At 32.0% G+C, this 13,843-nt stretch overlaps 1 protein-coding gene across 1 annotated transcript; it reads right to left on the bottom strand.

Moving 5' to 3' along the window:
* Positions 1 to 3,949: 3,949 nt before the first annotated feature.
* On the bottom strand, positions 3,950 to 8,926 carry LOC108321449 (probable alpha,alpha-trehalose-phosphate synthase [UDP-forming] 10). Its single transcript, XM_017553199.2, has 4 exons — positions 8,737 to 8,926; positions 5,126 to 7,151; positions 4,737 to 5,010; positions 3,950 to 4,648 (listed from the first exon to the last, which is right to left on the bottom strand). Exons 2-4 carry the CDS (start codon positions 7,111 to 7,113, stop codon positions 4,334 to 4,336), a joined length of 2,577 nt encoding a protein of 858 aa, XP_017408688.1. The 5' UTR covers positions 7,114 to 7,151; positions 8,737 to 8,926; the 3' UTR covers positions 3,950 to 4,333.
* Positions 8,927 to 13,843: the final 4,917 nt, after the last annotated feature.

The raw sequence follows: 13,843 nt of genomic DNA, 5'->3' as shown, positions 1-13,843 counted from the left end.
CACTTGCCTCCAAATTCACTCAAATAAACAACAAAAAAATTATCTTCAAATCCTCTCAAATCCACTCAATTACTCTCTCCCAAATCCATTCAAGTGAACAAAGAGTTAACTATCGTCACTGTACTCAAACATGGCAGTTGCAACATGGTATTCCTTAGCCTTGATAAGAAATTAAACTTTAATTTTTTGAGCCGTCCAAGTATGATCTTCTTATAGGCAATTTTATCTTCATTTTTTTCTTTCATTGATTCACAATTTAGTACTCTCATTATCTCAAGTTGCATCAAACTTTTAGCAGTTGAAAAAGTTAATAAATTTTTCATCTCTTCATACGACCAACAACCAACTGTTTCAGATTCCTGAAAGACACCACATCCGACATTAATTTTTCTAACTGGGGGCACTCCTCTAGCTTTAAAAATTCAAGCTTTTTAGTGTATGGCTTTATCCATGAGTGTGCTAACCCTACTGTGTCCAACTCTGGAAGGTTATTTAGGGTTAATTTTTTCAATCTGATGACAAGTATTCTTTCATGATATTGGAGTGTTTGAGATGCAAATATCTCCATCAAACCAAAACACTCACTACTACAGAAAAGACTTTTAACGTCTATTATTTTGGATTTTTGACGTCTGATTTTCGATCCACCATATTGAGTGACGTCAATTAGATGTCGAATACTTCATCGGACGTCAATAGAGATGTCGGATCTATCCCCATCAGACGTCTATAGTGACGTCGGATCTACCCCATCGGACATCTATAGAGACGTCAGATCTACCCCCATGTCCAACGTCTATGAGCGTTAAGCGCCATTATTTCGCGTTTAGCACGCAAATCTCTGACATGCCACTAGAACGAATCTGGCGTTGGACAACACACTATCGGACTAGACGTTGGATGTATGTAACCAACTCCTACTTTGTTTTTTAAAAAAATATTAATATTTTTTACAATAAAACTACACCTGAAAAACAAAAAATGATCCCAGCACATCACAATATAATATATTCTATGCGTTTTAAGTTAACAAAATACTAAACAATCCAAACCTAAACTATCAAAACTTAAACTTAAACTAACGCTAACAAAAAGTCTTCCTAAAGGCATGGGCATGGGTCCTAGGTCCATCTCTGCATAAGATAAGTTGCAAACTCTTGTCTTATCTTTTAAATTGTCTCCCCTGATATAGGAGATATATTCTTGAAGCGCTGCAAAATTGAGAGCTTATTTGTGTCCAACTTTTACGTCCCTAGCAAAGTGGTAAAACAAACAACAAATCACTTCTTTTCACTCAATTTTCTATTTCAAACCCATTTCAGCCTCTTCCTCTTATTCTCATCAAGACTTTTGAACAAATAAATGGTTTTTCTTTGTAGTTAAGCAGAAACAAATAAAAAACACTCAAACAATGAAACATACATAATAGCACACTCAATATTCCCAAAACACAACACCCTCTCCTTAATTAAAATCTGATATCAAAGCAACAACGTTTTGCACACATAACATGTGAACCACACGATATAATGTTTTCGGCCAATCATAACAAAGAAGAGAGGGATTTAGGGTTTTAAGAATTTAGGGATGAACGAAGAAGATTACTTACCAGATGAATGAAGAATGAACATACTCCAAAAGAACAAAGAGTGAGTAAGCAAGAAAAGAACAAACTTCTTCTTTGTGAGTCAGCGCGAAACAACAATGGTGAGCATAAGAGAGAGAATAAGGTTGAATGAATAAGATTGGGGAGAAACAACATACGAAGAACAAAGGTCAAAAATGGTGAGCGAAAGTGAGTGAGTGTCAACATATGTTCTTCTCTGAGTGCGTGAGCGAAAATTTTTGAGGTAGGAAGCGCCATACTGGTTTTTAGTTTTAATTTTTAATAATTAATTATTTTTAAATCTGTATGTAAAATCAGTAGATAAATTTTGTTTCACTTGCTTATTGATCATATATCATCACCTAAAGATAATATCCTTTGTAAAAATTTTGCTTTAACGTGTCAAAATTACTTACAAATTTTACATACGAAAAATTGGTATTTTTTTTTGCATTACCTATGAAAAAAATTCATACGTAACTCAATTTTCTATATTTCTAGATGTAGCAACTAATTTACCTATGAATCCAAAGCCATATGTAACTATATGTAAGTAAATCACAATTTTTTTATAGTATTCACGACTTTATAATTAATCCAATTTTAACTTAAAAGATTTTTATAGTACACATTTATTCATTTTTTAAAAAAACTATATATAATATAACGTCATTTAACTTATTTTGTTCTTCTTCCTATTCGGCCCAATAGACGTGTTAAAGAGTACAGTCTAATAAGATCATTTAAGCCTTCTAATTATGGAGAAGTTCAAACCTACACTTATTTGGGCCTTATCTACACATTATAATTAAATCTTAATAGTTTGTATGTTAGTTATTATTTATCATTCAATTATTATTTATTATACTATTATTATACTTCCCAAGTAAGTATTATTCTAATAGAAATATAGGTTTACGATCCATGTTAATCTTATAAATAGGACTAATATTCCTCAAGAATACATACTCTCACCCTGTCATAAACTCTAATACACATAATTATTCAAATATCTTAACTCTCTTACTAATTTGAGTGTTGGGGGAGTCTTTTGTAGGTGAATATCCCCCTCAGCAAAGAGGCATCTCTAGGACCCATTACACAACCATATCACCACCTTCATCTTCTTACAAAACCAAACCATCCATGACCAACACAACCAACGCACACCGAACAGAACCATCATTAATCACTCATCCTCACACACCTTCATCCCAAAATAAAAACACCATCACAAATCATTTCCTCCATTCTGGAGTCAACAAATCATTTCAAATTCATAAAACACTAATCACAAAACTCTAATCACATATTCCATTTCAAATTCAAAAAACCTCTATCACGAAACCCAATCACATACCTATACCTCCATTTACATACTCAAGAAACCCTAATAATGAACCCCCAGTCACATACTCTTTCAAATTCAAAAAACCTCAATCACATACCTCCATTTCAAATCCAAGAAACTCCAATTAATTGTGTGTGATTATGTGTTGGTCGGTTCTTAATTGGGGAAGAAGATGAAATTGATTGTAGTTAAGAATAATGTTGGGTGTGTTAGTTTTGTGAAAAAGAAGATACCGCAAAGAAAAAGTTATTGTGTTTTGTGTTGATGATGGGTGGTTTGGTGTTGAAAAAAAGATTAATGCGTGGAGATGGGTTTTGTTCGGATGAAAATGGAGTGTGCGTAGAGTGTGTTTTATGATGATTAAATGTGTTTTATAAAGTTTGATGTATGTTGGTATGGATGAGTTGGATATGATGATAGGTAGCGGAAAGAAGTCTTGAAAGATGAAGATGATGATAGAAAAAAAAACACTACACATTATATACGCATTATTAGAAAATATTACAAAAAAAAGACCCCTTTGTATAAAGAAAACGAAAATAAAGACTAAATATTTATGTATACTTTTTTCTTTAATTATCACTCATGATATCTACTTTTATGTGATGGTATAAATTCTTAAGGTATACCAAACTTTTGTACCCTACCATTACCCAAAGATATTTCTAAGTTGAGAACTACGAAATTGAATGTCTGAAATACGTTAAACTCAATAACAATAGATTTTCGTCTCAGCTTTAGATAAGCCTTACATGTTCGAAAGAATTCATATTAACACTTTATTGAACTGCTTCACGATAAAACTTGCCTGCCCATAAATATCCGTTCAAGAAATCGGACACACTGCTTTAAACAGTATTATTACTTGAAAATTAGTAAAAATGAAACTTTTGTCGTTAAAGTATATCAAAATAGTTTGTTAAGATAGTGATGGTATCAGTTATTGCATTCACTTTTCGGGCAAAATGGATTACCCACAAGTTAAAGAGATCTCAAACAAGAAAAGTATTATGTATTGCAACAAAAGTATCGTAACTATACAAGTTTCGGTGCCCCATTGTCCAGTGATGACAGCCATAAGATCTAACATTCTTAAGCACGACTAAATCTCTCGATGGCACCAGAAAATATAACTGTCGATGTTACCATGTACAAGAGAAGAATTGCCAAGCATATCCATGAATTGCAGTATTAAACAAAAGCCTTCCACATGCCACGCATACCGGTTCAGGAGCCCTAGAAAGAATTAGATCCGGAGAACACGGTCGCACCATTTGTCTGTCAGGTTAAGATTAATAACCAAAAATTTCATTGATTCACAATCCTCGCAAGAGTAGCACAATGAACCAAAAATGCTGTCTTAACTTGTCTGTAACTCAAATTGTGCTCTCAAAGGAGACCTGAAAGTGAGCAAGATGCCTGGGTTTTGGATTGGATGAAGCAGCAAGGCCTTGAAGCAACTTTACTACATCACTAGTATCATCAAGAAAATACTTGGCCTTGCTAGGCTTCCTACCTACAGTGCAGGCAAAGATCTCTGGAGCTGATGGCAGTGATACCGTCCTCAAAATGGTCTCAAACATGTCCTCATCAGACCTATCATCTCCTATGCACAGTACAAAATCTGGTGGATTACCGCCGTTAATCATGGTCTGAAGAACCTCTTCAGCTACCCAGCCCTTGCTTATTCCCTGCAGAGAGCAAAGAATTTTTTTTATTTTGTCCACTCCAGCCTGAGTTTCAAGATTAAGGAATATAGAGAAAGGGTTTGAAAAATACCTGTGGCTTAACTTCAACAATATGCTGGCCTCTCGTAACAACTGCTGGTTCATTAGCAAGCACACTTTCCAAGTGATTCAACAACTCTTTGGCTTGGCAAGAACCAAAATCAGGGTCTGCATCTTGGTGATGCCACACCAAAGCACTTTCCTTAATTTCAATATTAGAACCATCAGTTGCTTCTGTATACAACTGCATGACAGGTTCCACTATCTTCTTCCAATCCATGTCTGCAGACAAGTGACTTGATTCCCATTCTGAATCTTTGTTCCACCTGCATCCATAAAAAGAAACGGGAAAAACACTTTAAGCTTTTTTGAGGGAAAGTACAGGGTGGCAGATAGCGAGATATAAAGTTGCCCGATCTTCCAAACATTAAAATGACATACCGTAAAAAGTACCCATGTTCTGCAGCAAGTCCCAGCTTTTGGCATGAACAAAACCAGTCACTCAGTGAATCCCTTCCCCTCCCACTAACAATGAACACGATATTCTTGGGATCATTACAGAGAGCATTTAAGACGGAGAGGACTTCAGGGCTGGGGACTTTACTTATGGAAGATTGTGATACAACAGTACCATCATAATCAAGAAAGATGGCCCTTCTAGTGGTTCTCTTGTATGCTGAAACAACATGGTCAATCGTCAACTTCCTAAAACCATGAGAGAGAGAAACAACTCTGAACCCCAAGCCCAAACCAAATCCCCAGCATCTTTTGGTGTAATGATCTTTGCAGGCTCTCTCCAGATCCTGCATAAAGCTATGTGCCCAATATGCCACATCATGAGAACTGACATACCTATAGTGCTTCTCATGGCGCAACTGCTTCTCTGAATCACTCATAGTAAGGGCAGCATACATAGCATCGGCCACGGCATCTATGTCCCAGGGATTGACCCTTATTGCTCCACTAAGAGAAGGTGAACAACCAATGAACTCAGACACAACAAGCATGCTTGTCCGAGGAGAATCATTTTTTCTACCCAAAGATTCATCCAGTCGAGCCGTTCCCTGTCTACAGACTATATATTTGTATGGAACTAAGTTCATACCATCCCTTACAGCATTGACAATGCAACATTCTGCTACAGCATAATACGCACTCTTCTCAAAGCGAGGAACAGGTCGGTCAATGAGAATGACTGGCTGATAATTATTTTTGCTATATGTCTCATTGATCCTCCTGGCAATTAAATATGTTTCATTCTTTGCTTCTTGAACATCCTTCCCTAAGCCCCTTGCAGGATTTACAATTTGAACTAGGACAACTTTGCCCTGCAAATCTGAATTCTGCTGCAGCAGATGTTCAACGGCTAGAAGTTTCAGACTAATGCCCTTAAATATATCCATGTCATCAACACCAAGAATTACTTTCTTACCCTTAAACTCTTCCTGAACCTCTTTCAGTTTAGCAGATGTAGAAGAAAGATTTAATACAGATTCAAGTCTACCCATGTGAATGCCTACAGGCAAAATTTTAATAAAAATAGTGCGGCCAAAGTAATCGAGCCCTATATGTCCTCGCTTAGATTCATAGTCCAGACCTAGCATTCTACTGCAGCAAGAAAGAAAGTGGCGAGCATAATCAAATGTATGAAAGCCAATTAAATCAGAGTTCAACAAACCCCTCAAAATTTCATCCCGTACTGGTAAAGTTCGGTATATTTCAGAAGAAGGGAAAGGACTATGCAAAAAGAATCCAAGTTTAACCCGATTATATCGCTTCCTCAAGAAAGTAGGCAAAACCATTAAGTGATAGTCATGAACCCAAACAAAATCATCATCGGGATTAATTACTTCCATGACCTTGTCTGCAAATATTTTGTTTGCAGAAACATAGGCCTGCCAAAGTATTCTGTCAAAGCGATCACCATGATCTGGGCATATGGGTAACATATAATGAAAGAGAGGCCAAAGTTGCTGCTTACAGAAGCCAAGGTAGAACTTCTTCTGGAGATCATGAGGAAGGAAAGTAGGTACACAATTAAATTCATCCAGTAATCTCTGAGCAACTGCATCCTGCTCACAGAGATCTATTTCGACCTTGAGAGAACCCACGTAGATTACTTCAGTATCAGAAGAAAAACCATCTTTTAGTTGTAATAAAATTGAATCCTCATCCCAACTGAAGAACCATTTAGCAGTTTCTATATCTCTTTTAGCCTGCAATGGCAACATGTTTGCCACAATGATTTTCCGCTCCCTACACCCAGAAGAGCTAACATCTGAATCACCATCATTACAACCATAACCATCCAGATCAGAAATAATTCCAGGAACGGTCATAACCCTTGGAAGAGCTCTTGGAGTGTGAGGTATATCAAGCAAGTCCCCATTAGCCAAGTCTAACAGATTAGCATATGATCTTGAAGCCATGAATGGACAAGACCTTTCTACAATTCTTTCTATCAGTTCTGCCATAAACGATAATAAATATGAATATCAAGCAAGATTCCAAATAACTATCCTACAAATAATATAACAATGGCCTCCAAGTAAATTAAAATGAAAAAGACGGCATTCATATGGTGTCAACAACACTGACATCGTATGAGAATCTCTATCTAATTCCTTTCAGGAACATTTACTAGCTTGGTTATAACGTAGTTGCCAGCACAAATTACATCATTAATAACTTTTAATGAAAGTTTTATTCATCAAGGTGGTCTAAATAGTGAACTGCTGAACAAGAACCCGAGGATGTTACAAGTCAGATAGTAATGCTAACTCTATGACACGTGGATTTATCTGGACAAAGCAGCTAAGCTAATGTGAACTGAGATGTTCATCATTGTTGTCAAAACAAATTTACTGTACTCAACATCAGCAAACTCTTGATAGCATTTATTTTTCCCCAGACTTCAAAAATAGTTTAAAAAAAAACAGCAAAAAAGTAATCATACTTGTGAATCAGGCAAAATAAGGCCAAAAGTTAAAACTGAAACGAATCCCTTATAACACACAAGATGATATAATTATTCCAGAAGATACACATCCTCACTATGCTATTCTCCCATCTTGGTACAAGACAAACACAATACCACATGCAGAAGGAGAGAGCAGAGATTGCGCATTTAATACTAACGCCACAGAAGAAACATAATGCATTGCACATCTAAAAAGTTTCCAGATATACCAAAAGAATTTCAATTCAGTTTGAGAAAAATCTCTTTTGATTTAACTGTACATCTCAAATCATGAGGCGCCATATCAGAAAAAGCAGATGGATTCCCTGTAAAAATGATAATGTCACTTTGTCTTATCTATAGGTACACACCCAAATACAAACAGATTATATTCGACACAGATTACAGATAATGCTAAACTACTGAAACGCAATCCCTAAATTTCAAATGATCAAATATGATAAACCCCCCAACAAAATAATACCGAATGGTCTCAAAACTTCAACCAGAGTATATTGGTGGACTATATCCTATCAGTTTCCTCTTGAAGAAGTTCTTGGAATCCTAGTTTAGCAGAAGTGTCAAACAAAATCTATTTAAAGGAAAATCAATTGGTTTGGATTTATCTCTTCAGAAAAAATTTTCATTTCCAACACCAAAATTCAAATAAATAAATAACAGCAAACAAAGCACAAAAGAAAGAGGATGAAATACAAAAAAAAATAAAATCCAAAACATAATTTTTAATTAAAAAAACTTGTTACAGAAGAGAATAAATTGCATCCAGAACCCATTTGGACTCAAAACTTTAAATCCCAACAAGATAATGAAAAACCCATAATCAAATTCAAGCTAGAGTCACATTTTCAAATATAGCCTTTTACAATTCCCTTTGAAACACTAAACTCAAACAAACAAAAAAAAAAACAGGCAGATCAGCATTCAAAAGGTGAACTATTGGCCTCGTTAGGCTCCCCATCAAACCAAAACTGCAAGCACTTCAGAAAATCAGGAACAAGAAATTTAATTAAAAAAAAAAAACGGATCAGAATAATGTCCAATAGTCACACCAGTCGCAAGCTCCGACTCTCACCTTTCCGGCTTGCTACAGAGAGAAGAAGAGATTCCTACAGAGAGAAGAAGAGATTCCGGCAGAGTGATTAAAGAGAAATCCAAAAGTACTCTCTGGAGAGAGAAGTTTCGTTTTGGTGTTGGAGAAGGAAGAACAAACGCGAGGGGCAACTGCTAGATTTTTCTTTTTTTCTCTTTTTTATTTATATCTCCGAGTTGTTGCGGTAGAACAAGGCACTGGATTATAGTTTATTTATTTATTTAATTAATTTGTGTCTGCTTGACAAGTTGGATAGAATATGAATATAGGTGGATAGAGACTCATGTGTCCATTAACAACAACCTTCACTGGAGTTCCCTTTTTTAACCATGGTTCACTTTTCTCCATTTTTATTTATTTTCACTTTCTCTCCTTTCACCATTATATCCTTTTCTCCTGTTAACTCACTCACTTGCACTATCCATATTTTTTAAAAAATAAATTATTTTATTTTATTGTTGCCTTTTGTGAGTATTTTAATTTATCCTTTTTTACAGACCCATGTGGGTATTTGGTTTAAAATATTAGATATTTGATGGGGAAGTGGGAATCCTTTATCCACATCCTTATCATTAAGTGTGGTTGAATATCTTATTCTAAGTTTTCAAGTACAGTACAGTTCATTTTACCAAAACCAAACACCTACTCCTCTCTCTCTCTCATTTAAACATTTCACAATTCACAACCTCTTTTCTTTCAATATATTCTTTACTCTACACCAGGTGGTGCCTTTCTTAATTTATTATTATCCAATTATGGTCAAATTCATACACCTTGCAAACCCCTTTTTCAAATTAATTAATTAATGGGTTTTTTTAACACGTTATCATCCTTTTGTCAACCGGGTCCTTTTTATCTGGAGAAAAGAAAAACCAGTAATTTAAAAAGAAATATATATATATATATATTCTTTATCTCACACATCATAAATGACCTTTCATAATTCCGATTCTTTGAACACACAAAAAGCCTCTTGTTGTGTCCCGAGTTTTAACAACCTTTGGGTGATAGGTGTTGCCCTTTCTATTTTATTTCGGATAAACAATCTTTTCTCACAAATCAAAATCATGGTGGCAAGTACTGCTTAATTAATTAATCCTTAATCTATTATTTGTTTTCTCTAAACGCAAATACATTTGATGTAAGTGGATCTGGCTTTGTTTAGGTGCATGAAAAATGGGTGCACGTTGATTTAGCCTAGCAGCTGTATATGGATAATGTATGGTCAATTTTGTGGGTGTGGAGGAAAACAAGGTTGAAGTGGTGGTGGTAATTTTACAACAAAATCATGAACCCTAGTAAGAAGGAAGTTTGTTTGGTACATGAATGTAAGTGAGAAGGGTATAATAGGAAGTAGTGGTGTCGTTGGAAGGGGAAAGATATGGGGTGGTGGGAAGTAAGTGGCAGCTAAAGGTGAAAGGAAAAGAAAAGAAGGAAGAGGATAAGGTAGGCCTTTGGATCTGTTGCAATTGCGTTTTGCAAAGCTCAAAATCGAAGAAGCTCTTGCAACGAGGAATCAACACGCAAAAAGAAAGAAAAGACCGCGTCTCACTGACTCAGCACCACGTATTTCCTACTCACCACCCCACTCCCTTCAAATCCACCACAACTATAGTAATAAATGAACATATAATAATATCGTAAATAAATTTTATATAATGGTCACAACAAAAACTCAATCTACTTACTTAACAACGTTTAATTAAAATCTTAATTTAACAATATCTTATCCAATTTTAATCGTATAAATTTATTCCTTACAAAAGTTACTTTCAAAAATTGTGTGGGTTGACATTTTAGTCATGATGATATAAATCTAAATTTATATGCTTTTGTGTAATATTTATTATATTGATGAAAGTTATCTTTTGCACAGTTATTGTTACAAAATTATTTTATGTCTATTTTAGGTTTTTACTATAATTTAAAAAATTATATTATATTTTATATGCTTATTAAAATATTATATTTAAATAAATGTACATTCTTAGTCTTTATTAGCACTTTGTTTATAAGAAGGCTGATTCATACACTTTATGAAAAATTTAATTAGAGTGTTTTTTCTTTCAAAAGTAATAAATTATTGGAAGTGAAAGAAAATAATTTACATGTATGTAGTTAATTAATTAATAATAATTGTTTGATTAAGCACATGCACTCCCTCTTTAAGATTTGGACAAAACTACTAGCAAATTTATCTGGTTTCACCTTCTCCTTTTTACAAGATTATATTATATATATATATATATATATATATATATATATATATATATATTTTGTATCTGTTTCTGTAAAGATTATAGAACCATTGTGTTCAACTAATTATTTTTATCAAATGATATATACATATTTTGCTATCACTTATAAGTTTTTTATTTTCTATATATAAGAGTATTATAAGTGTCAAAATGTCTTCCATATATTTGTACATATAAGAGTATTATAAGTACCATATATTTTCAAAATAGCATACTATAGAACACATATTTGTTGAATAACAAACTATACAGAATATTTGTTAATAATGCACACATTTGTAAAATAAATAACAGGTTGTAAAAAGTATTTGTTTGTCAGATAAACGACAAATTATACAAAAAGATATACTTGCTAAAGCAATAGAAAAATTATACGTACACCTCTCAACTTTTCTACTTCTATACAACAGGTAATAAATTTTCTTTTATATATTTTATTTAATTCTTTTATATTTTGAAATAAAAATATAGTGTATTGATGTTGAGTAGTATAGAATAAAAAGTGGAATATACATATATCATCACAAAATAATAAAACAATAAAGTTCACTTTTAATCAAGTCTACAACAAAATTCATTATTAAGAAATCAAACTACAGGTTTATCCTACTGCATTAAAATATCATTCAGAATTAAGCTACTGATTTTTCCTAGAGAAAAAAACATTCGAAGAAATTTTTAATATTTTTAAGTAATTTAAATGATATTTTTTATAACAATTAAATTAGATAATTAATATATATTTTTATTTGTAATAAAATTATGAATTTTTAAAAAGTTAAACATTTTTAAATTAATAATTAATATAATTAATTTCATTTTATTTAAATTTAATTCATTAAAAATTAATAATTTAATATTGAATATAATCAAAATTAATATTAAATACTATTCTTAAATTGTTTTTTAATGAAAACTATTATTATTAATAATGATTTACAAAAATGAATACAAAATAAATTTGAGTAAATGATAGTGAATATGAATTATTAATTTAAAACATTAAAGTTTATTTTTATTTTATAATAAAAGTATATGTTTAGATTGTTATTAATAACAATATTTTACTATTTAGATCCAATGTTATGAATAGATGTAATTTTTTTAATTAATCATTTATATAAAAGGACTTGAACATGTTATTCCATAAGTTATATAAATAAATTGACAAATACACTTAATTTTATATTAATTGTGTATATTTATATATTTGTTTAATTTTTAATATTTAGAAGAAAAAAAAACTAGTTTAAAGCTCAATTATCCACAAACTAAATTTTGATCGGTTTTCGGTGTGGAAAAGACAAAACAGAGATGAGAAATTGGATTTCTGAAAACAAAATTTTGGCCATGTGGTGAACAGTGTCATCTTGCTAAATATTCTATACAGAGGGCTCTCTCATAAATCCTTCTGGCAGTGTGTGCTGGCTGGCAAAATTTTCACTTTTTTCTTGTAATTTTATTGCCTAGTCCTGACCTGCAAAAAGCATTTTCATAATTGTACCATAATGATAAGAAGTTGATGGACTAACATGCTACTAGTAGGGGACCATATAGCAAACAGAAAGAAAAAAAAAATTAAAACAAAACATTTAAGATAATGGTTAGTTTTCAAGAATGGGTTCTTGTGTAACACTGTTTCATTTTAACTAAGTCACCTACGTATTGGTGATTAATTAACTTATTTATTATTTATAAAACAAACATAACATATTATAATTAAAATTTATTTGTAATAAAAGAGTTACTTTAGAGATGACTAGTGTAGTAATAGAAGGAATCTACTCATCTAACCAAGGATTATTTGTTAGAAAAATAAAATAAAATACATATTTAAACTCCATTATAATATTTTTCGTTTTGTAATGTTAAACAAATGTATGATTAAATTATTCTATAAAATTGTATTGAATTTTATAATATATATATTTTAGTTTTAAAAAATTATTTATGAAAACCCTAAAATGTATAGTTTTTATGTTAATTTATATACACTAATAATCTAAAATTGTATATGTTTGTTAACAAAATATATCATGACAAATACTCTTGGCCTTTTTCACAAAACTAAATTAAGAGTGATGTTTACCAAACTTACTCTTCTTTTATAAAAACTTAAAATAATTTGCATTAACATTTTTGCTTAGATGTGTTAATGTTTGTCAGTGTTTCATTATTATTTATGATAATTTAAAAAATGTAGATCTAATATATATTTAATATTATAAATTAAATAAATCAACTTTTTTTTGTTAATTATTTAATTGTTACTTTCTTTTATAATAAAATACAACACTATGAATACATGTATTGTAAAACTTGAAATGTGACATGATAAAAAAAAAAAAAAGAGCGAGAGCACGTGATGAAGGCGACCGATAAACCGAATAGAAATTGTGGATCCCACCTTATCCGATCGCCGCGTCTCACGGAATTGGTGGTTATTGTGGTTTTAAAGTAATTCCAAGCCCTGTGTAATGGAATGTTCCAAACGTATCTTTCACGCTATTGTAAAATTCTCTTTTTTCTCTCTTCCTAATGAATTTTCTAACTCAACTTCTAACCTCCTCTTCTTTCTCAACTTACTTTTATTAACTTATTTAAATGAATCATAGTATGATATATAATTTATTAGTTATGAATTAAATAATCAGCCAGGATATATATTTTATCCCTCATTTTATTTTTAAGAAATATTTTTTAATTATAGAAAAATAAATTTTACACTGTTATCTTATAATATTGGTAGAATACTATTTTTTCTTATTGTACTAAATCTTGTTTCCATTTATTGTAGAGTGGAATAATAAAAATATATACAAGTAAAAGAT

Source organism: Vigna angularis, chromosome 1, assembly GCF_016808095.1.
Source record: "Vigna angularis cultivar LongXiaoDou No.4 chromosome 1, ASM1680809v1, whole genome shotgun sequence".
Taxonomy (NCBI): Eukaryota; Viridiplantae; Streptophyta; class Magnoliopsida; order Fabales; family Fabaceae; genus Vigna; species Vigna angularis.
The sequence above is the reverse complement of the archived record's forward strand: the minus strand, read 5'-3'. Positions and strand labels throughout refer to the sequence as shown.

Coding starts and splice junctions, on each gene's coding strand:
- LOC108321449 (XM_017553199.2), bottom strand. CDS start 7,113: ATGGCTTCAAGATCATATGCTAATCTGTTAGACTTGGCTAATGGGGAC. Junction 5,011..5,125: donor GAACATGGGTACTTTTTACG/GTATGTCATTTT, acceptor TTATGGATGCAG/GTGGAACAAAGATTCAGAAT. Junction 4,649..4,736: donor TTGTTGAAGTTAAGCCACAG/GTATTTTTCAAA, acceptor TGCTCTCTGCAG/GGAATAAGCAAGGGCTGGGT.